The following is a 25453-nucleotide window of genomic DNA, read 5'->3' as shown; positions in this document are numbered from 1 at the left end:
GTGAAGTCAACTAAGGATAAACTGATGAGATGTGTTCGTATGTATGTGTTCATATCTGACTTTTTCTAATGAGAGACGGCTATGTTCACATCTGCACCTGAGGCTTCGCTCAGAGCCTTTGGCGACGAACCGGCATGAGATCCTAGGTGAAGCAATGGAGCATGCTGCGCTATTTTGTGTTTGCATACCAGAAGTCATAAGAACCCTCATTGTAGTTACTGCGGTTCGTTTAAAGGGGTTGTCCTGCGCCGAAACGCGTTTTTTTTTTTCAATAGCCCCCCCGTTCGGCGCGAGACAAACCCGATGCAGGGGTTAAAAAAGAAAACCGGATAGTGCTTACCTGAATCCCCGCGCTCCGGTGACTTCTTACTTACCTGGTGAAGATGGCCGCCGGGATCTTCACCCTCGGTGGACCGCAGGGCTTCTGTGCGGTCCATTGCCGATTCCAGCCTCCTGATTGGCTGGAATCGGCACACGTGACGGGGCGGAGCTACGAGGAGCCGCTCTCTGGCACGAGCGGCCCCATTCAGAAGGGAGAAGACCGGACTGCGCAAGCGCGTCTAATCGGGCGATTAGACGCTGAAATTAGACGGCACCATGGAGACGAGGACGCTAGCAACGGAACAGGTAAGTGAATAACTTCTGTATGGCTCATAATTAATGCACGATGTACATTACAAAGTGCATTAATATGGCCGTACAGAAGTGTATACCCCCACTTTGTTTCGCGGGACAACCCCTTTAATGTCGTCTGGGTCCAGCACATGCCGAATCTAGCACTTCTGTTTTTTCTGTTGTTCAGCTTGAAGGATGAAGCCGAACAACGGAAAAGAGTAATGCCAGTGTGAACTTAACCTAAGTAGAACGCAAGAACTGGTTACAAATCTAGCAATAATACAATATTTTATATTCTTAGTAGAGAAAAAAAAATTGTTACAAACTGTTTCTTTTTTTTTAGGTTTAGGCTCATTTGTGAAAAAAATCTATTTCCCATTTATTATCAGAATTGCATCATTTGAAGTGGTAGCATTGCCATATATATTATGTATAGAGATGAGCGAGCCGCCAAATGCTCGGGTCCGCGTTATTCGAGTCGAGCTTTTCGTACAATTCAAGAGCTCTACTCGAGTAACGAACCCCATTGGCTACAATGGGAGACTCGAGCATTTTTGTATGTGGGACGCCGGGTCCTGAGCTTTTTTTTTTTTCTTCTTGGTCGGTGTCTCTCTCTCTCTCACTCTCTCTCTCTCACTCTCTCTCTCTCACTCTCTCTCTCTCACTCTCTCTCTCTCACTCTCTCTCTCTCACTCTCTCTCACTCTCTCTCTCTCACTCTCTCACTCTCTCACTCTCTCTCTCTCTCTCTCACTCTCTCTTACTCTCTCTCACTCTCTCTCACTCTCTCTCTCTCTCTCTCACCCTCTCACTCTCTCTCTCTCACCCTCTCACTCTCTCTCTCTCACCCCCTCACTCTCTCTCTCTCACCCTCTCACTCTCACTCTCTCTCTCTCTCACTCTCTCTCTCTCTCACTCACTCTCTCTCTTACTCACTCACTCTCACTCACTCTCTCTCTCTCACTCTCTCTCTCTCACTCTCTCTCTCACTCTCTCACTCTCTCTCTCACTCTCTCTCTCTCTCTCTCTCACTCTCTCTCTCACTCTCTCTCTCACTCTCTCTCACTCTCTCTCTCACTCTCCCTCTCACCCTCTCTCGCCTGCTTAAAAATTTGCCAATGCCGTGTGCTGTGTCGCAGCAGGGAGGGGCCAAAACAGGCACGTCACAGCAGGGAGGAGCCAAAAACTGGGGCGGGTGGATGCTCGTTCGAGTAAGGAGCACCATCGAGTACGCTAATAATCGAACGAGCATCAAGCTCGGCAGAGTACGTTCGCTCAACTCTAATTATGTACTTACATGTTCAGTTGCCTATATGTTATAGTGGGACACTGTAGCAAAGATCAGAATACCAAATCCTCACCTACCACAGTTTCTCCCCACCTAGTTCTAAAGAGGATGGGATTTATTTTGGTAAGGCCTTCTCTCTAGAAGAGTCCCATTGCAGCCACATTGTCCTTGTCTGTCCTTGTTGTGTCTCTCTCCAACAGTCCTACATGTCATGCAAGCAATGCGGATATTAACATTACATTACAAAATTTTTTTTTAGGTTTTTTTTTTGGTATAGTAGTGGATTGAGAAATAAGAGCTTACACTTTTACTGCTTTTACCAGTCCATTGAAGAACTTGTATACCGTGCGTGCATTCTATATTCTCTTTACCTTCGGTCTTGTAGTTTGCCATGAATCCTGCTCAGAATGTCACGGACCTTCAGAAAGTGACTGCACAACATGCGGGGATCCGTTACAAGTCAAACATGGAGGTCGCTGTGTGGACAGTTGTGGTCCGGGATTCTACCTACAGAATGGAACCTGCGCAGGTAATTCTTCTTGGGAACCCAATTATTAATTTACCTTGTATGACCTCAGTAAGAACAAACTTCTATGTCTGAGCAAGAACTGATGGCATTTCCCCAGAATACATAAGTGCATTAGTAGAGCGTGTTGTAACATATTAAAGCTAAACTAATGTGCCCGCAACAAAAAAAGTCTGCTGATTTATCTTTGGCTGGCATTAATAGAGAATCCTTCATGTCGTCTACAACAGCTTTGCAAACCACAGTTGAAATCTGAAATATGAGCTCGGCAGCCTTGTGAGGAAGCAGGCAGAGCTGGAATGACTAAACTGGTTATTAGGTGGACGATTTATGGAGGCCGCACCAGACACAATACCAAAATAATTTAGGACATTATTGTGCAGGCTGCATAATTATTGTACATTATACCATGATTACGTTACAATTACAGCTTCATTAATTATCTCGGCAGACCATCTTGAGAACGGTTTCAGAGTAAGAATGTAACTACTTTCTATACATTACTCTTCATTTTTTTCACTGTTGTTTAGATTTGGCTAAAGAAAACCTCTATGCTTTCCCCATAACTAAAGTGCACGGGGCAAAGCAGATTAAACCGGGGACTCTGGATGATACCTATAATGGCATAATCTAGTGCAGGTTAAGAATGGCATTGGGGAGGTACAATGCAATCTTCTGTCCCGCGGAATTGGAATGCCGGCTGATATAATGTGACAGAAGGCTGGTCTGTCGGCATCTGAGAGCTGCTCTTATGAAGAAGGATCTTGAAGTGTACTTAAACTTTCGGATGACTTCCCAGAATAATCTACCATGTGTAGATGAGGAATCGCACTATTTCTGGCCATTTTATAACTTGTATCCTGCATTCTCCATCTCTAATTCTCCGTCTTCCCTGAGCTGATGGATGTAGACTAGCTCCTCTGATCTCTCCCATACACTGCTCACACGAGAGAGGATATTCTGCTCCCTTATCTCTATCATATACAGAGTAGCAGCAGTATGGAAGACTTTATAGAGAGTAGTGTGCAGGTAAGGCCCCTCTCACACTGGTGTTTATAGAAACGTTGCGTTTTTAAACGCGTTTTGCAGCATTTTAGAACACCCTATCATTGCATGACCACTACATGGTGTTTCAAAAACGCGATGAACGCACGAAAATAGAACATACAGCGTTCATTTTAGCGTGCGTTAAAAACGCTTTGCTAAAATACTCATCTGAGAAGCCCCATCCCGTAGAAAAACGCCTGTGTGAGAGTGGCCTAACTAGATCTTAACCCTTTCCAATCCACCATCTGACCTCTAAAGACATTTTGATTGAAGCCTGTACAGCTTCCGAAGTCAGAAGACGTCCAGCAGGGTATTCTTACTGTATTTTACTGGCCGCTCTGTTGTTGGGGCCTCTCCAGCATATCACATACCGCAGTACTGGCTCTAGCCAGCAGATGGTGCCATTGTAAAATGGCAGAAAGAGAAAGCCCCCTAGGAAACCCTGAATCCAAAATTGGATTGCAAAGGGTTAATGTCATCCGTAGCAGCAAGTCTCTCTTCTTCTCTATCACTCAGCTTCACCCCATTCCTCTCCATAGACATCTATGTGCAGCATGTAATGTGATCTGAGCTGTTGATCCCTGTTGTTTCCCAAGAGTCCGAGAACAGTTTAAGGGTCAGCAAAAGGAGGAGTAGAAAGAAGGATTTTTTTCTGATAAGATATATTGCAAATGCAAAGGTACCAGCTGCCTCACCTGGGAATCGTTCTGGTGTATTCCTATGCCTGATGGCATCCACTGGATCAAGGAAGAGCTGCAGGAGTTACAGGGGAGGATCCCCCCCCCCCCTACAGAGAAAGAATAAACTTTGTTACAAAAGGTTCTGCGCTCATAGGATTCATCTTTTCAGGCATTGGGAATAGGAGGGGGTTCTGTGGCCATCATACCCCCCTCCTCCAAAGTAGGTCTCCATTACTTGGGAGAAATATCATTGTAATTTCTTACAAAGGGATGAATCCTATGAGCGCAGAACCTTTTTTTAACCAAGTTTATTCAAATATTATGAGAGATTCAAGTTGAAAAAAATCTGTAAAACAGAAAGAGTTTAGAGATGAGCGAGCATACTAGCTAAAGGCAATTGCTCGAGCGAGCATTGCCTTTAGCGAGTACCTGCCCGTTCGAGACAGAAGATTTGGGTGTCGGCGCGGGGGAGCGGTGAGTAGCGGCAGTCAGCAGGAGGGAGCGGAGGAAGAAAGATCTCCGCCCCGCTCTCCCCCGCAGCTCCCTGCCCGCCGCCAGCACCCAAACCTTTAGTCTGGAGCTGGCAGGTACTCGCTAAAGGCAATGCTCGCTCGAGCAATTGCCTTTAGCTAGTATGCTCGCTCATCTCTAAAAGAGTTCTGCAGCAGCAAAATGGTAATTTTTTAACCCTTACAGTTGAATGATACTGCTGATGTATATAACAGCAAATCAGAAAGTGCTGCGGGATTTTATTTCCCATTAACTTCACATTTCTGTTCCTCAAACATTCAGTCTTGAAACCTTTAAGAAATAATGTATCTGTGGTCTAAGCAAGTAAAGCTGTTTTCTTGAAATCTAGGTGTTATGTATCACACATGGCCATTACACTGTGTTATCACAGATCTTCCAACAGATAAACCAATTACTGGACTAATATGCCTGCTGGAGCATTGTCTTCCCAGAAAACATTATATATTTATCCCTTCTGCCATTAAAACAGAAGGAATAAGTGCCTGATATACGCGTTGCTTGAGCAGTGTTGGTGAGCCCCAATACTTCAACCCATGGTAACATTTTCACCCCCCCCTATTAGCTTGGTTGCCACAATGCAGTCAGGAAAATAAGGCATGGCTTGGGGTCCATCGTTGACCTTGGCACATGGCCTCGTGTCTCTACCGGTAGCTTAACCCTTTGCAATCCAATTTTGGATTCAGGGTTTCCTAGGGGTTTTTCTCTTTCTGCCATTATACAATGGTGCCACCTGCTGGCTAGAGCCAGTACTGCAGTATTGGACATGCTGGAGAGGCCCCCAACAACAGAGCGGCCAGTAATATACAGTAAGAATACCCTGCTGTATGTCTTCGACATCGGAAGCTGTACAGCCTTCCATCAGAATGTCTTCATGGGTCAGACAGTGGATTGGAAAGGGTTAACACTCAGGGCAACTTGTTGACATTACGCTTATTTCCATTTGGCGTGGTTTGACATACAGCATTATTTTTTTTAAACACAAGTGTAGTTTTTAGACGCAGTTTTTTTTCACCCAAACCCTGGAGTGGATCTAGAGCGACTGAGGGGTTAAAGTCCTTCCTTTATATTTCCAATTCCATTGAATCCACTTTTCTCTGCCTCCAAAAACCCATTGATTACCTTAGAAGTTTATTACATTGACTTTGTTGCAAAAAACTTGCCATCTTCCCGACGGACAGTGATACTCATTTTAGTGGCTTTCTATCTTTTACCAAGAGAGTGGGAACATGATCCAAGCAAAGACGGATTAGAAACTTGGGGCATTTTCTCTTCTTTATGACCATTATTTGGCTCGGTAAGCAGCACAGTGTAAAACTGAACAGAGCCAGAGACCTGACACAGCCACTTGTCTGCGGTGAAGGAGGAGGTCTACGCTGGTTGATTGCCTAAGGCCGTGCTGTAGTCCATCAGGCGGGTGAATGAACCATGCTGCCATGCGGTAATGTCTCCTAGAAGTACTTCATTTGCTTCTCTGTGCCTAGAGCTGACAAGGAAATCTCACCAAAGCTTACAGAGACAGAAAGTACATTCACGGGAATGTAAAACTGTGAACCTTACATATCCTTATCTGTTTCTACTGGCACTGATAAGAAAAGTAATAAGCAATAGCAGCAAATGAAAGCGCGTCTTAATTAGGCGTAATGTTGGCAATGAATCAAATCTAATTCCTGGTAACTTATGGGTTATTACTAGAGATGAGCGAGCATACTTGCTAAGGACAATTACTCGATTGAGCATTGCCCTTAGCGAGTACCTGCCCGCTCGAGAGAAAAGGTTCGGCTGCCGGCGCGGGTGAGAGGTGAGTTGCGGCAGTGAGCAGGGGGGAGCGGGGGGAAGAGAGGGATAGGGAGATTCCCCCTCCGTTCCTCGCCGCTCCCCGCCTGCAGCCAAATTTTTTCTTCCGAGCGGGCAGGTACTCGCTAAGGGCAATGCTCGATCGAGTAATTGCCCTTAGCGAGTATGCTCGCTCATCTCTAGTTATTACATATTTAACAACCATAATACCCTGTTTTGTTGGTACTGAGTACTCATTGATGGCCTCTGTTCACATGTTTTATAACACAAGAATAGTGTAATCTGTAGAAATATTCTTCTGCTATGACTTGGATCACAACTATATAACAAGATGCAGAAATCCTGTGTAAGCTGCTTGACCTGAGACAATGTGACCTTTGTATAAAACCAGTTTTGTCATTTCTTGTAGGCAGTAGGCCAGCTCAGCACGGTGCCCCTCAATGGGTATGTAAATGCCTCCCATAAAGCCGAAATTTATTCTTTACTTAAAGGGGTTGTCCCGTGCCGAAACGGGGTTTTTTTTTTTCAATAGGCCCCCCCGTTCGGCGCGAGACAAACCCAATGCATGTGTTAAAAAAACAAAACAGTTTAGTACTTACCCGAATCCCCGTGCTGCTGCGACTTCTTCCTTACCTTACTAAGATGGCCGCCGGGATCTTCACCCACGATGCACCGCGGGTCTTCTCCCATGGTGCACCGTGGGCTCTGTGCGGTCCATTGCCGATTCCAGCCTCCTGATTGGCTGGAATCGGCACACGTGACGGGGCGGAGCTACGAGGACCAGCTCTTCGGCACGAGCGGCCCCATTCACCAGGGAGAAGACCGGACTGCGCAAGCGCGTCTAATCGGGCGATTAGACGCTGAAATTAGACGGCACCATGGAGACGGGGACGCTAGCAACGGAGCAGGTAAGTGAATAACTTCTGTATGGCTCATAATTAATGCACGATGTATATTACAAAGTGCATTAATATGGCCATACAGAAGTGCTTAACCCGACTTGATTTCGTGGGACAACCCCTTTAAGACATATCTTGGGGGCAGCCACAATATCTAATATCCCAATAGGCCTACCCAGAGGTATTTACAGCCCAACAGAAATATCAGAATTAAATATTTACCCAGAATAATCCATTTTCGGGGTGAATCCCCAATCTCAGATCTCAGACTCCAGGAACTTTCTGAGATGACCTAGTGTGTTTCCTCACGGCCAGATTTTTAACCGATCTCATCGATGAAACTCTGGTGTTGAGCATTTTTTCCTTGTTATTTTTGTAACTGTTTTGTTTGTATCGTATGTCCTTTTTATTATCTTTTGGTAACTTTTTATAAGCTTTGCACCTTTTTGTTTTAAAGCTTTAAATTTTAATATGCTCATTCCTTGCCACTCTATAAAAGCCTTTAGATCCCAATACGAAGAATAACTTTGACTGCTGGAGTGCAGTGAGGGCCCGTACCTTGATACGTTACCGAAGATTAGGTATCTGACCTGCCTTACCATAAGAGGTCAGTGGTGACGGCGCGTGTTTTTGGACGCTTAGGACTGTTTTGTGGTGTAATCTACGCTCCATTTTTCAATGAGTGTAGACTTACGGGAGTGAAAGTAGGTCAAATCCTTAGGTCACATCCACATCATGTATTTTAAAGACTCGGCTCGTGACGCGCAGACCGAATTTAAACATGTTCCCAAGGAAGATTTTTTTCTCTCCATTGCAATAAACATGCACACTCGCCCAAATGTGTGCACTGTAGTAGTTGGGAAAAATAACTGTCTAGTACCTTCTGATGTATCCAACAGCATCACCATGCCTACCTCCATGCAGCTTATCACTGCTGCTGCAAACACATGTAACTTTTTGGTTAGGTTTATTGATATGTTAGGGATTACAACAATCTCCTCTTGTGTATGTTTATCAGTTTCCAATACAATAACTGAGTGTAATAACTGTATTAACCACTTTAGTGGCGCGCCCGGAAAATCTCCTAAAAATCACTGTTGAAATGTGCTGAAGACTACCTAAACCTGCCACTGAAGGGTTAAACGTCTGTAATCAGTTGGTGCAGAATGGCTTCTTGGCTTTGACTCCAGTTGATGGACGTAGATCAGCCAGTTAGACATACTGCTGATCATCTCCTGGAATTATCCGGAACTGATTTGATCTCCGCTCAGACCAATATGTGACCCTGACATTAGTTGGTGTTCTTCCTGTTCATAAACAGACAGAGCAATCTTTAAAGCATATGTCTATTGCTTCTACCAGACAAACCTTAATAGTTCTCAAGGTTTATCAGCCAGGGACATACACCATCTTTCTAAAGGCCCATTTACACCAGCAGATGATCCCTCAAAGATCGCTCAAACGACAGTTTGAGTGAGAGCTTTGAGTGATCATTTTGCATAAAGTATTAAGTAGCTACTCAGCTACTTAATAGCAATTAAGTGTGCAAATGAAGCTTTAGCTGAATGTAGTTAATAGCCCGAGGGCACTTATCTGCGCTCAGATCCTTTGTTCTCCACGGGAAGAACTTCTGATAAGAGAGAACAACGATTTTTAGGTTGGACTGAATTTAACGATCAGCTAGCAGTGTCCAAAAAGCTCACGACGGGCGCACATTTACATGCACCGATTATCGCTAAAACGATCGCCGATTTAGCAAATTTTTTTTTTAGCGATCATTGGCTGGTGTAAATGGGCCTTAAGTCACTTAATTTCACATGCACTTTTGAATAATCGAGTAGGCAAACCTTACATAAATGTTGCAATTTTTAGAATGTAATTTACCTATATCACCATATTCCTTTCACATGTAAATGCATAGATTGATAATCTTCAGATTTGTGCCATCATGTTAGCCTGAGTTATAGTATGGCTGATAATGTCAAATGACATGTTCTTTCCCCTTTTTTTTTTTACCATACTTTACTAACTAGTCACTTTTTTAAAATATACAATTTCTTTTTTTATTTTTTATTCTTTATTTAAACTTTTTTCAAGTACCGTATATACTTGAGTATTAGCCGACCCGAGTATAAGCCGAGTCAATAAGTTTTACCACAAAAAACTGGGAAAACTTATTGACTTGAGTATAAGCTGAGCTGTACTTGAGTATATACTGGGTAAAAGAAAAACAAACCTCCATACTCCCCTCCCAGCCAGCGTCTGTGTCTGTGCGGCAAGCTGCTTGAATTCTCCCCGCTGTCCTCTCTGCTCGGCTCTGTCATCTGTCAGTGCTGCGTTACTAAACGCTGTGATTGGATCGAGTGCCAGCCAATCACAGCCGGCGCTCGATCATTCACAGCCAATCAGTGAATGTCATTCACTGATTGGCTGTGAATGATCGAGCGCCGCCTGTCATTGGCTGGCGCTCGATCAAATCACAGCTTTGACGGTGGGGGATGACAGAGCCGAGCAGAGAGTACGGCGGGGGATGACAGCAGGAAGAATTCAAGCAGCTTACCGCATCGCCGCCGGGAACACAGGAATTCAAGCAGCTTGCCACACCACTGCTGGGGACACAGACGCCATTTGGGAGGTGAGTATGGAGGTGTGGTTTTGTTTAACCCTTCCTCGACAAAAAAAAAAGGGCTGAAAAACTAGGCTTATACTCGAATATATATGGTATCTAACAAAAGAGATCCCTGATGGGGAGACAACAATGTAAAACATACTTTGGTTGTATTTCCTGGCAAATTTTGATCTAATGCAATTTCTTTTTACAGTGAAACGCGTACGGCCCATTTAAGAACACAGAAAATGAAGGCATTGCAATTGTTATGGCTCAATTTCGTAGTGACCTGGCTCACTCCCCCTATTCCTCAGTATGGCCATCTGCTTCACTGCTTCTTAGTGCCAGCTTTATACTGAGCTCCATGTGCAGACTTGTTCTCCATATTTAGAGATTAAATACCAGAGCTCTACGCAATATTATTGGTATTTGTTGCCTTTTTTTTTACCTTGTTACCTTTTTAATGTCCTCCATCTTTTTTCTTTAAGACTGTGATCCATCGTGCCAAGCATGCCCTTCGGACAACAGATGCTTAAGCTGTGCCAAAGGCAGAATCTATTACCATGGCAGATGCGTGCTGCAGTGTCCAGCGGGTTATTATGCTGACTCTGATGGAGTATGCATAGGTGGGAAATATTCTTGTCATTGACCTACAGATTGAGAAAAGGAAGCTAACTACTTTATTTGACAATTACAATGGAGATGACAAAAGCATTAACATGAGTGATGAGAATGATAGGTTGGGAAAGTACATAGTGATGTAACAATGTGTGCATTGGCAAAGATGGATAGTTACTAGAGATGAGCGAACGTACTCGTTTAGGGCGATTTCGCAATCGAGCACCGCTTTTTTCGAGTAACTGACTACTCGGGCGAAAAGATTCGGGGGGGTGATTCGGGGGTTGCAGATGGGAGTGGGGGGGGAGAGAGAGCTCCCTCCTGTTCCCCACTGCTATCCCCCGCTCCACCACGCCGCCCCCCAAATCTTTTTGCCCAAGTAGTCAGTTACTCGAAAAAAGCGGGGAAATCGCCCTAAACGAGTACGTTCGCTCATCTCGAATAGTTACGGTATCCAGACCATATATAGCAAACACATAATAAAGGGTAAATGAACTCTTAGGGAAAGTCAGTTGAGTGTTAATAATTAATATGAATGAGTTTGCTCACGGTAAGACACTGTCCACTGCTGACATTGACCGTCTGAGCTAAAAAATAAAGAGGAACCGCAGTATGAACCAATCCCCCGTATAGTTTCATTATCTCGCGGCAATAACAACATGAACCCTGTCTTCGTCTGCTCAAGCTACGGACTATTAGAAAATAACCTGTAACCTTTTGACAGTCTGTACTTATTATTCCAAGAGCCATTCTTCTAATGAGAATTTATTATTGCCGTTCTTTTGCTAACATTTCCAGTATCCATGCTATTATCATTTTTATGACGCCCCCCCACCATCACCCTTCACATTCACCATTTGGCTCGTTATAGACTGCTTATTATGCTAAACTCCTTGATTACCTTTGTATTGAACTCTTATACAGTATGAAGGGGATTTTCAGTTCTTACATCGCTAACAAAAAGTAACGACAAGGAGTTGTCAAGAAACCCGTTTACATTCCGCGGAACTCCTTGAGTTGTTAATGAACAAGTTTTCAATAGCACTTAAGACGTTGCAGTCGGAATAACATTCTGTATTCTGATTATGCCCTTTTCTAGACTTGCATCTCCAGCAACTTTTGATTTCTTGTTTCGGCGTCTAATTAGCTAATTGGCTTAGAGGGAACAACATGTTAACACTCCATAAATTACGGAAAGGTATTCTATAGACTGAGCGCGAGCATCGCCGACCGCCTTTTGATGTATGTCAGGCAGAGAGATAGCTATATTGGGAGTATATAGCAGTATTATTTATCCTGCTAAATTGCGCAATTTCAAGACATCTCCATTACAGTCAGCTTGTTACGTTTCTGGTGGGAAAGTGGCAAGAAGAAATCAAATCGGTAGAGCTATGATTGTGAATGACAAGCAATAAACAGCAGCTATTACCACTAATGTAATGTCATCTGTCACAATGTAAGTGACAATGCGCCGTTAGCAGAACGACAAGCGTTACACGAAAAGACTTTTTGTGCAGCACTTAATGTTCCAGGCTTGTAAATGTGTGCAGCGATCGTCTTGGAATGTCTGGTTAGACAATAGATTTGTGTGTTAACATACCGACGTTATTTGTCTATTGGAATCCTTACATCTTGGATCCGGAGTCGGATGTTGCCGTTCTAATAGAACGAGTCACTCTACTATGTGTGGCCATTAGACTTATCACCAATGATGCTTCCAAACACACATCCGTTCCCCTAAGACCCGGCCGCTTGTCTCTCCACATCCTGGACATGCATTTCACATACTGGAATAATGCAAAACATTTTACAGCATCCTATGACTTAATCATTGGGAACGGAGTTGTAGTTCACAGAAATGTCCTTTCATCCGTGAAACATCTGTTGTTTTATTCTTTGTTTCTCCAGCTTGTCACAAAGATTGCGCATCGTGTTCCGGACCGCTAGCCAACCAGTGCACAGCATGCTCACCTCCGCTGGCCTTGCTGAAAGGACAGTGCATCAGTAACTGCGTCATAGGATATTACTTGGATGGAAAGCTCTGCAATGGTATTGATTCATTTTGGTTGTATATATGTTTATGCAGAAATAGAACAGGATGCTTCTTATGACTTATGAGCCGAGTATCCAGCTAAGGCCGACTACATACGGACAGGTCAGATTCCACATGCGGAATCCGGCCCTGTTGCCGGACGGCGTCCAAGCGTACCTGTTGAAATCCGTAATGTGGATGCCTGCAGCGAGCCGCCGTCAGACATGTGCAGTGCAGATTTTTTTCAAAATCCGTTTTTTTTCCAGCGCTAGTCGTCAATGTCATTTGCGGATGGGCCATGGTTCGGGTGGCTTCCATTGGCTTTATTAAAAGTTGTCCGTGTGGTGTCTGCATGAAAATACAACATGTAGCGATTTTTCCTCCACTCGTGGAAATCACAGATCGTTTCCGCGAGTGTGTTAGGAAAAAGCGTTTTTGCATAGCATGTTCCGAACGGTATTTGCCGCGGTGCGGAGGCAGACAGCGGATCTGTTCGTGTGCAGCTGGCCTAATTGTCTTATTCCCAGGTTTTAATGACTTGTTCTATTGTTTTGAGCAAGGCATATTGAGTAGGTACAATGTTTTATGTCTTCATAGACAATGGGGGAAATTCATCAAGTCACTTGTGCCATCAAAAAGCTACAAAATTTGGTGCATAGCTTTTATTGTGTAATAAGTTTTGATGTTTTTTTTCTATTTTATACCACTCTTGCAACTTAAAAAAAAAAAGTGGGTGGGACTTATTTGAGGGGGTGTTGCCTCCTGCACCCTGACAGTTTTTTTTTTTTTTCCTGTTTTTTTTTTGAGAATTATCGCAATTTAGCAATAACTATATTATAATGAAAATCTACTCCAACTCATAGCAAGCGGACATGGGATTGGTGAAATTTGTACCAAATTTTTTAAAGGTGTGTCCCTACTAATTCTAAGTCTCATGAAGTCAACCCTTTTTTTTTCCTACTGGAAGCACCTCTAGCAATCATCTGATCCACTGCAGGTCTGACTTCTCTAACTCCCAGCAATGAGCTGTCATTGCTGGGGTAAGCCACGTCTGGCTCTACATTCCTGCAGGGGAATGTAGCATTACCGTGTTTCCCCGAAAATAAGACAGTGTCTTATATTAATTTTTGTTCAAAAAGGTTTCACTTTTTTACATGTATAGCTGCCTGGACACTATTTAAATTGACTTTTTTAATTAACTGTTAGCAGGGCTTAATTTTGGAGTAGGGCTTATATTTCAAGCATCCTCAAAAAGCCTGAAAAATCCTTTTGCATCCTCAAAATTTCTGGAAAATCATGCTATGTCTTATTTTCAGGGTATGTCTTATTTTCAGGGAAACAGGGTAGATGCCAGCCAGACATGTGATGCATTAGTGGGCTGGGTCCACTAGAGAGTCACCTGCTCTTACAAATGTCCATATGCCCTGGTAGGACAACCATTGTAAAAGCATGCTTGCAGCCCTCAGATCTGTGGCAGTCACAGCAGCGCTGGGCTGAGGCAGAGCACGCTCGTGTGCAGTGATAATCTGCGGTGCGCATGCACTTTTACAGCAATTATTAATTGCGATCTTCAGCTGCACGTTTTTTTGTAATTAAGATCTATTACCTGTAAAACTTGTATGGCCAAAAAGCACATGAAAAAATGTAACTGGTCAGACAAACTTTGCATAGAGCAATAGGACAAGTGAATAGAAGAAACTTTGTGCTACATCTTATCAGATAATAAGCCTCCTTCTCCGCTCCTTTCCTCTTCCTAAACTATTTTCACATTGAATTCAGACACCTAGCTCCCTGACAGATCAGGAGTCTATGGAGAGGAGAGGAGAGGACGGAGAGAAGCAGGGACACACAGAGATAGTGTTTTACCGCTACGGAATCACATCTGAACTGCTCAGTACTTCCCTATAATGTATTCCACGCTGCTGCTTCTCTGGAGACCGTATAACCGCTAGTCTTCAAACACCTGCTGGGTAAAAACTGTGAATTAGCCTGCAGAGGGGAAAGCTTGGGAAAAATTACATATACATGAGATATAATGACCAGAAATTGTGCTACTCCTCATATATGCTTATTCTAAAAAGCCACCTGAAGCTATAGATGCAGCATGCTTTAAAGCTGTTTTAAAAGCAGCAGGGTACTGTGAAAGGTACTCTATTAGCTCGAACAGCACCAATAAATATTGCGTCTTTTTCCTCCTCACGGGGATGTCTGCATGGTCTAGGACAGTGGTGCTGAACCTATGACATGCGCCGCTGTCGGCCGCTCACCACGTTAGTAAATACCGGCAGGGTCCACAGCTCCTCTGCCTGTATTCACTAAACTGCTTTGCTAGCACTGTTGATCCCGGCCACACTGTGACGTCATTGTGCAGCCAGGATCCTCCTCCCCTGACGTCTCCTACTTGGTTCCGCGAGTGCAGAGCGGAGGAGGCATCAGGCAGCACACTGACGTCACAGTGTGCACCTGGGATCAGCACCAGCAGCACCGAGCAGAGAAGGGGGTAAGTATATGGGTCTCAGGGGAGCACTATCACTACTGGGGGGCGCTGTGGGATATCATTATTACCACTGGGGCCGCTGTGGGGGTCACTATTACTCCTGGGGCCACTGTGGGGGTCACTATTACTCCTGGGGCTGCTGTAGGGGTCACTATCACTACTGGGGCCACTATGGGGTGGGGTGCACACTATCACTACTGGGGGCTGCTGTGGGATGTCACTGTTACTACTGGGGGCGGATGTGGGATGTCACTGTTAGTACTGACGGAGCTGTGGGATGTCACTATTACTACTATGGGCCACTGTGGGATGTCACGATTACTACTGGGGCCGCTGTGGGATGTCCCTATTACTACTGGGGCCACTGTGGGATGTCCCTATTACCACTGGGGCCGCTGTGGGATGTCACTATTACCACTGTGGCCGCTGTGGGATGTCACTATTACCACTGTGGCCGCTGTGGGATGTCACTATTACCACTGTGGCCGCTGTGGGATGTCACTATTACCACTGTGGCCGCTGTGGGATGTCACTATTACCACTGTGGCCGCTGTGGGATGTCACTATTACCACTGCGGCCGCTGTGGGATGTCACGATTACCACTGCGGCCGCTGTGGGATGTCACGATTACCACTGGGGCCACTGTGGGATGTCCCTATTACCACTGGGGCCGCTGTGGGATGTCCCTATTACCACTGTGGCCGCTGTGGGATGTCACTATTACCACTGTGGCCGCTGTGGGATGTCACTATTACCACTGTGGCCGCTGTGGGATGTCACTATTACCACTGTGGCCGCTGTGGGATGTCACTATTACCACTGTGGGCGCTGTGGGATGTCACTATTACCACTGTGGCCGCTGTGGGATGTCACTATTACCACTGTGGCCGCTGTGGGATGTCACTATTACCACTGTGACCGCTGTGGGATGTCACTATTACCACTGTGGCCGCTGTGGGATGTCACTATTACCACTGTGGCCGCTGTGGGATGTCACTATTACCACTGTGGCCGCTGTGGGATGTCACTATTACCACTGTGGCCGCTGTGGGATGTCACTATTACCACTGTGGCCGCTGTGGGATGTCACTATTACCACTGCGGCCGCTGTGGGATGTCACGATTACCACTGCGGCCGCTGTGGGATGTCATGATTACCACTGGGGCCACTGTGGGATGTCCCTATTACCACTGTGGCCGCTGTGGAATGCCACTATTACCACTGTGGCCGCTGTGGAATGCCACTATTACCACTGTGGCCGCTGTGGGATGTCACTATTACCACTGTGGCCGCTGTGGGATGTCACTATTACCACTGTGGCCACTGTAGGATGTCACTATTACCACTGCGGCCGCTGTGGGATGTCACGATTACCACTAGGGCCGCTGTGGGATGTCACTATTACCACTGGGGCTGCTGTGTGTTGTCACTATTACCACCTGGGGCCGCTGTGGGATGTCAGTATTACCGCTGGGGCCATTGTGGGATATCCCTACTACTGCTTGGGCCTCTGTGAAGGGTCACTATTACTGCTGGGGCCGCTGTAGGGAGTCACGTGTTCTGCTGTGGGGGGTTACTAGTACTGCTGGGCCTGCTGTGGGGAGACACTGTTACCGCTAGAGCTGCTGTGGGGGGTCATTATTACCCGCTGGGGCCGCTGTGGGGTCACTATTACTACCTGAGCGGCTGTGGGGGTCACCATTGCCGCTGGGGAGTGTCACTATTAGCATTGGGGCCACTGCGGGTCATTCTTATTACCGCTAGGGCTGTTGTGGGGGGGGGGGTGGAGCACTATTACCGCTGAGGTATGTTTACATGTGGTGGAAATAGGCAGGGCTGTTTAAAAATAGACAGGGTGCAGATTTTGACTTCTTTTTAGAGGAGGAAATGCTGCAGAATTTGCCACAGAAATTTCCGCTGAGGACATTCTGCAGCATTTCCGCATCCAAAAAGCAGTCAAAATCTGCACGCTGTCTATTTTGAAACAGCCCTCTCCTTTTTAGAATGACGGAGGTAAAATCCTAAAAAATCTGTTTAAAAAATTACGATTTTCATTTTTTTGCAAATTGTGTCATTTAAAAAAAAATGTTTTTTTGTACAACACACACATGAATGAAGACTTGCACCCCAAAATGGATACCCCTGTTTGTCCTGTGTTCAGAAATATACCTATTGTGGCCCTAATCTTATGTCTGTAACCACAACGGGGCCCAAAGCGAAAGGAGCAGCCAGTGGTTTTCGGAACCGAAATTTTGCTTGAACGTGATGTAGGCCCCATTGTACACTTGTAGAGCTCTTGAGCGGCCAAAACGATGGAGAACCCCTACAAATGACTCCATATTGAAAACTACACCCCTAAACGAATTCATCTAGGGGTGTACTGTGTATTTTTGCCCCACAGTTTTTGAATGAATCTAAACAGAGCAGTAGGAAAAAATGACGATTTTCATTTTTTTGGCAATTGTGTCATTTCAAAAAGTTTTTTTTGTACAGCAATTTGCAGAAAAATTAAAATCGTAATTTTTTCGTTCTGCTTAAATTCATTCAAAAACTGTTGGGTCAAAATACGCAGTAGACCCCTAAGTTAATTTGTTAAGGGGTCCAGTTTTTAAAATGTCTTTTTCACTGTGGCAAGGGAATGAAAATTTCTAAAGTAGTCTTCACTGCATAATTTCCAATTAAAAAGTAACCTTAAATAATTAATTTTAAAATTTATAGGCTCAGAAGGACAAACAACATATAACAGTAACCCAGTCTTAATTCTGAGTAGATAATAGAGTTGCTAAGGACTATACGAAAGGCATCGGGGATGATGGCCTCGATAGACAATGGGCCTTCCCCCCCAGGATACATCAACATCCACCGTAAGCTCAATCAGTCTGGGGTAGATGTATGTCCGCTATGTAGGACTATATAGGGGAGAATCTGCCCTCACGGATACCGTAAGGACATTAGTTGATTCTTAATGCGTTTTTGCCGTGTGAGTGGCTCTTCAGGAACCACAACAAAACGTGTTGGACCAATCACAGGCAGCTCTTGCCTGTCAGTCATTCAGCTAGTGGTGCCTGTGATTGGCTGAGGTGCCCTAGCCAATCACAGACAGCTGCTTCTGATTAGCTGAGCACCTCTGCCTATCACAGGCAGCTCTCGCTGAATGAATGACAGGCGAGAGTTGCTTGTAATTGGCTGAGTGCCTCAGCTAATCAGAAGCAGCTCTTTCAGCAAGCACGGATTTTAAATTCCTGCCTGCTGAAAGAACTGCATTACAGAGTTGGGGACAGTGCAAAGAGGACACGGCTGAGCCCCAGCAGCTGAAGGAAGGGGAGTATGATTTTTTTTTTTTTATTTTCAACACCACTTTTCCTTGTTTTTCAGGAAAGGGCTTATATTTAAAGCCCTTCCCTGAAAAACAATTACAGGATGCCGGCAGCTAGATTCCCTACTGCAGCTGTCATCTGTGACAGCTGTGGTAGGGAATTCTTTATTCCCCGCAGGGATGAAGAATTCCTTTGCTGCATCTGTCACAGATGTGGCAGGTGCATCAGGGAATTATTTTTCCTCGCGGGGATAAAGGAAACATCTGCCGCATTTTCTTACATTTCCTTGTTTTGTCGCAGCGGCCACTCCATAAACATGACAATAGAAAGTAGCATCAAATTGATTGTCCAGTATCTTGTTAGATGCTGAAGGTAAATCTGTTCCTAGCAACTTTGTTAGTGACAGAATGACACTTTATCATAATTCTCTAAGAATCCAAAGGTGACAACTAATAAAGCAGAAAAATCCAACAATCGTATTAGGCCAACAGATATTGCTGCCTATTAAAGGTGACTTTACACATTGTGATACGCATAATTTGTCTAATTACCATTATTGCTTGTAATCCTGTCACCGAAAAAAGGGAACTAAGATATAACTTAAATTAAAAATATATGACCAAAACTCAAATGTCATTTATTTGTTGCCGCACTGTCAGTGCTCAGCATTAACCCCTTGAGTGGCACGCCCGGAAATTTTCCGGGACGAGCTCCACTGCTCATAGCAACATAGCCCGGAAGATTTCCGGGCTATGTATCACTATGGGAGCTGCAGAGCACAATGCCACAAGCTGTGACAGTGTGCTCTGCCTGCACAGACCCACAGAGAACGAAGCAAGGGCTTTCAAAAACTAGCAGAAGATATTGCCGATATGCCAGCAATCTCCTGCTTTGTTTACAGGTTGCTATAGAGACCATCGGTTTGTCAGAAGCAAGCCGATGGTCTCTGTGGCAGGGAGAGCTTGGTGTTTGGCTGTCAGAGGACAGCTAAGTACCAGCTCTTACAGCAGAGATCAGAGAAAACCTCCGATCTCTGCTGTGTTAACTCTTTACATGCTGCAGTCTATGTGACTGCAGCATGTAAAGGGCTGTCACTGCAGCATGTAAAGGGCTGTCACCATCGGACCCCTGGAATGTGATCAGGGGTCCTGATGGGTCCCTGTAGAAGTCCCCTAAAGGGACAAAAAAAAAAAAGTTAAAAAATTATAAAAAACACTTGTCTCCCTTTACTTTGTAAGAAAATCAAAAATACAATCACACATGTGGTATCCATGCGTCGTAATGACCCAGAGAAGGAAGTTAATACATTATTTAACCCCTTAATGACATGGCCCCTTTTTTTCTTTTTTCCCCATTTCTTTTTTTCCTCCCCCCTGTTTAAAAAATCACAACTTGTCCCGCAAAAAACAAGCCCTTATATGGCCGTGTCAATGGAAAAATGAAAAAGTTATGGCTCTTGAGACGCAACTGCAAAATTAGTTGAAATTCAATGATTAGACCATTTTTAAAAACCTGCCCTGGTGGGCACGACAGGGTGGTAGGAAACCCGCCACTCAAGGGGTTAATAGATTAATGACCATGCCATGTAGGCTGACAATTTAGCTGTACATGCCACAACAGTCTAAGCTAGAGAGAGGCCGTAGTAGGCTTTAAAATAGTGCTATGTAGAGTCCCTGACAGATAGTGTGGTTGTAATTAGTAACCAGCTATACAAGGTTATAGGTGCAAATCTGACTGGCAGATCTCATTACTGCTGCTCACAAAGATTGGCACATTTTAGAGCTGTTGCTTGGCTAATAATAATAAAGAAACCACCATATGCCATAGGACTTAAATGTGGATTGTATGACTGAAATGAAAAATAGGCCATCATATATCTAAAAATATGTATGAGCTATGTTTTTGAAATCAACCTTAAACCCCCGAATGCAATGAGAGTGCATTTTAAGTTTTGTGAGCCACGTGGCTGAAGATAATAATAAATCACCATATGCCACAGGACATGAATGTGGATTGTATAGCTGAAATAAAAATGAAGCCATCGTATGCCACAAAGTACCATATATACTCGAGTATAAGCCTAGTTTTAGCACATTTTTTCAAGCTGAAAAAGACCCCCTCGAGTGAGGTGAAAAAACCCGACAAAAACCTCGCAATACTCACCTCCCAGCCTGCGTCTGTGTCCCCAGCGCGATGGTCTCCCCGGCAGTGCGGCAAACTGCTTGAGAATTCTTTCTACTATCATCACCCTGCTCAGCTTTAATTCCCCCCCCCCCATCAGCACTGTGTAGTTAAGCGCTGTAATTGGATCGAGCGCCAGCCAATCACAGTCGGTGCTCGATCATACACAGCCATTCAGTGGATGACATCACTGAATGGCTGTAATTGGTTTATCGAGCACCGGCTGTGATTGGCTGGCGCTCGATCCAATCACAGCGCTTACTTACACAGCACTGCCGGCAGGGGAATCCAAAGCGGAGCAGGGAGATGACAGCGGGGAGAATCCTCAAGTAGCTTGCCGCACCGCCGGGAAGACCATCACGCCGGGGACACAGACGCAGGCTGGGAGGTGAGTATTGCCTTTTTTCTTTACACAGTATGTACTTGAGTATAGCTCGGCTTATACTCGAGTCAATAAGTTTTACCAGTTTTTACCCGACTTCTACTCGGGTCGGCTAATACTTGAGTATATACGGTATGTATGAGCTACGTGGTTGAAGTCCACTTTAAACCGTTGTATGCAATGAGATTAACCACCATACTTCAATGTGGGTTGTATGACTGAAATTAAAGTACTGCGGCCAATGAAAGTGCATGAGTGAAAGCAACCTTAAATCACTGCATGACATAAGAGTTTGTTAGATAAGTTGTTTGTGTGGCGGGTCGACGAAGACCGTGGCTCGCTCAGCCTCCCCTTAGCTTCCCTCTCAGGGAGTAGCTCCAGCTCTCTCTCGGAGCCTTGCCTCGCTCTAGCTTTTAGCAGCAGTGCTGCTCTGGCTTTCAGCGGGAATCCTAAAGTGTCTGGAGGTTTTAACTCCTCCAGACACACCCATACCTCTGCCCTGCTGATCAGCACCAGTGTCAAGCCCCCTAAAGGCCAACTTGTGTACTGCACTTCTGGAATATGTAGAAGCTGTGTAGTTGAAACCATTTCTAACCACTGCATACCATAAGTCTGTTGAGTGTTCACCTATACATACAACATAAAACCAAAGTTTTGGAACACAAATAGCAATAAAATATCAGAAAATGCTACTTTATAGTTGATAAACGTTGGGTCATTTATACGGGTCATCTCTATGTTACCAAAATAAGACGTGTTACAATATAATAATAAGAAATATATCCGTGACTATACTATAAGTGTAATGCTGAATGCTGGCAGTACAGCAAGAAATAAATGACACTGAGTTTTGGTATAGAATTTTATTAAATAATCAATAAAAGATTTAGACTTTTTTCCCATTTTTCAGTGGATTCTAGCTAAAAGAACAGTGATGATAACGTTACTCTTTCAGTGATATTTATACATTATTGCTTTTATACCCCAGAATCTGTATACATTTTCATACTCCAAGTTGTACACCTGGCAAGAAAAAAACAATAGTCCTAAATCCATAAAGTTAGTGTCTAAATACAATCACTGAGGGACTTTGAAAATGAACCAGAGTTGCTGCACATTAAAAGCCATTTAAATTTAGGTTTCCCAGAAGCTCAATGAGCCATAGATCTATAGTATAGTTTGGATTGCAAAATAGACTGATCTCTACATGTTCTACACGTCCTTCGTCATTTGGATAGTGTCATAGCACAAGCAATCATGTTGCAGAAACATATGTGTTAGACTAGCTTCACATGAGCGTAGTAGAGGAGCATTATTGTGCCTGTAATACGGATGAGTGTCCGGGCCCAACTGCAGGTGAACTGGTCCGAACTCAGAGTCTCATAGATCCCTGTGATGCTCTGAATATAGGCCAGTATACCTACGGTGAAGTCCGGACCCTCGTCTGTATTATGGAAGCATACATTTCTCTGTAATATTCTCAAAACTGCCATAACCCTTTCCAATCTAATTTGTATCCTGGTTTTCCTTAGAGCTTACTCTTTTTCTGCCGTTCTACAACAGCGCTATATGCTGGCTAAAGCCAGTACTGCATGAGGTGACACGTTGGATAGGTTTTGACAGCAGAGAGGCTGGCAATATACAGTAAGAGAACCCCGACGGATGTCTTCCAACATCGGAGCTGTACAGAATTAAATCACAATGTCTTAAGATGTCACAGTGGATTGGAAAGGGTTAATACAGTGTGTATTTAGCTTCAACCATTCTAGCCAACCTGTTTTCTCATTTACTTTACAAGAGTCTTATCAGTATGGAGAAAGGAGAGTAGTTCCTGCCTTTATGATCTCCTGTTTTCAGATGTAGAGCATATGACTCTGTCTATTCCACATACATTAATTTACTAAGACAAAATATGTCACAGAGCATTGGTGAAACATTTGGGCTTGGCACAACATCTTTGAAAGGGTTGTCCAGCTGTAAACTATTGATGGCCTATCCTTAGGATAGATCATCAATAGTAGACCGGTGGGGGTCTGCCAGCTGGGATTCCCTCCAAGCACTTGTGCACTAATCTGATTCCTGTAGAGAGCGCCTTTCCTACTGTATTGGCCCAGCCTGGTATTGCAGGGAAAATTCCTATTGAAGTGAATGGGAAGATTACCTGTAATACCAAGCCAGGCCACTGCAATGGGAACAGAGCTATCTGCTTTCTGTAGAAAGCAGCAAAGTGCCTAGTTGCATCAACCCAACAGACAGCTGACCCCAGGCAATAGACTCCTGCTGATCTACTATTGATGACCTATATTAAGGATAGGCCATCAATAGTTTATAGCTGGACAACCCCTTTCATATGCAAGACAGGTATGATGGAAACTCTCTGAAGTATAGACCACCAGCTCGCTATGAGTGACGGGAATAAAATGCTGTCTACAAAGAAGTTTAAAAATGTATGTTATTACATGATCATTAAAATATAAAAAACATGGAAGAAATAGTCAGGAAAAGTCTCTATAAATTCTTACACGGTTAAAGGGGTTGTCCCGCGCCGAAACGGCTTTTTTTTTCAATAGGCCCCCCGTTCGGCACGAGACAAACACAAGGGATGGGTTAAAAAAAAAAAAAAAGTTTAGTACTTACCCGAATCCCCGCTCTGCGGCGACTTCTTACTTACCTTACCAAGATGGCCGCCGGGATCTTCACCCACGATGCACCGCGGGTCTTCTCCCATGGTGCATCGTGGGCTCTGTGCGGTCCATTGCCGATTCCAGCCTCCTGATTGGCTGGAATCGGCACACGTGACGGGGCGGAGCTACGCGATGACACGTAGAAGGGGCGGAGCCAGAACGCCGCTCGTGCCGAGACCCAAGAGAAGGGAGAAGACCCTTCTGCGCAAGCGCGTCTAATCGAGAGAAATTAGACGGAGCCATGGAGATGGGGACGCCAGCAACGGAGCAGGTAAGTGAATAACTTCTGTATGGCTCATATTTAATGCACGATGTATATTACAAAGTGCATTAATATGGCCATACAGAAGTGTATACCCCAACTTTGTTTCGCGGGACAACCCCTTTAAAGCAGACTGTGAACCATGTGACTATACTGATTGTATATTGGAATGCACGTGGGAGTAGCCATGGTACACAGCTGGTATTATTAATATGGATAGGATGACACCGTACCTTACCCATGATTAACCCTTTCCAATCCCCTGTCTGATGTCTAAAGACATTATGATTTAAGGCTGTACAGCTCCGATGTTGGAAGACGTCCGTCGGGGTTCTCTTACTGCACATAGCCAGCCTCTCTGCTGTCGGAGCCTATCCAACGTGTCACCTCATGCAGTACCGGCTTTAGCCAGCAGATAGCGCCATTGTATAATGGCAGAAAAAGAGTAAGCCCCCTAGGAAAACCAGGATATGAATTGGATTGGAAAGGGTTAAAGTGACAGTCTGCCTGCACTGTGCAGCCTCCAATGCCTGTTTTTGCAGATGACTTCCTCAGGAGCGTGGGAAGCCATTGAGAAAATATTTGTAATACTTTGTTGCATACACTGCAGTTCTTTACTCCTTTATCTTCAGGGAAGTTGGGTTATACAGATAATGCGTTTACTTCAAATTTTGGAAATAAGGCAGTACCCTGTAAAACGCAGTTTTACTCCTTTATTTGGCACGGCTCTATTTTTCATACCAATCCCATGAACACTATATCCGTTTGCAATGGTAGCCTTACGATCGTGTTTTGTTGTCTCAGTACAATAAGATTGCCTTTTAATCACATTCAGTAGAACTGTGATGAAGAATAAGGGTAATGTCTTATGACTTTATAACAATGGTGAAAATATACAGAATGGATTTTATCGAATATTAAGAAAAAGGAAACATGAAATCTAATTTACTCTTTAAATGAAGTCAAGCTTCTACAGGCACATTGGGATTTACGTTACATTAATATCACGGAATATGTTCGCCATCTCATTTCGGGAGTTTTTTGTAATTATTGAATCGTTGCCAGTGTAAATTAAAAATAATGTCACAGGCAAAACTGCTCATCGCTTAAGACAATGAAGCTCGGTTATCAGTGGATGAATTTTCTCAAGTGTTTGAAGAATTAATTTTATTGCAAGTGGCAATAAAAAAATACTAAGTAACCCTGAAACAATTACATTGCGAAATAAATGTATCCATCTAATATGTATCGGAAGATTGTCTCTCAACCAGTTCAACTTCCAAAACTTACATATTTCTTAATTGCTGCTTGTCATGTAAAGATTGATTTTCTCAGACCTAACCCTTGGGTAAAAAAAAGTGACAGATTCTATTTAGCTTCACTGACCCATGGAACGATCAGAAAATGATTTGGCAGCCTCCTAGAATACCATTCATCAGAAAGTAGGCCGAGTAGGCTGAGATGCATAATTAAAATGCACACTGATCTACA

The 25453-nt window shown here is 44.2% G+C and overlaps 1 protein-coding gene across 3 annotated transcripts in view; it reads left to right on the top strand.

Annotated features, from left to right (window-relative positions):
• FRAS1 (Fraser extracellular matrix complex subunit 1) overlaps positions 1–25453 on the top strand; it is a 489520-nt gene that overhangs the window by 263667 nt on the left and 200400 nt on the right. For all 3 annotated transcript variants that reach the window (XM_066574335.1, XM_066574336.1, XM_066574334.1), the window contains 3 exons: positions 2288–2431; positions 10476–10613; positions 12514–12654. In XM_066574335.1, coding sequence (XP_066430432.1) covers positions 2288–2431; positions 10476–10613; positions 12514–12654 — 423 coding nt within the window. The remainder of the gene's footprint in view (positions 1–2287; positions 2432–10475; positions 10614–12513; positions 12655–25453) is intronic.

The sequence above is a fragment of the Eleutherodactylus coqui genome, chromosome 7, assembly GCF_035609145.1.
Source record: "Eleutherodactylus coqui strain aEleCoq1 chromosome 7, aEleCoq1.hap1, whole genome shotgun sequence".
NCBI classification, from domain to species: Eukaryota; Metazoa; Chordata; class Amphibia; order Anura; family Eleutherodactylidae; genus Eleutherodactylus; species Eleutherodactylus coqui.
The sequence above is the reverse complement of the archived record's forward strand: the minus strand, read 5'-3'. Positions and strand labels throughout refer to the sequence as shown.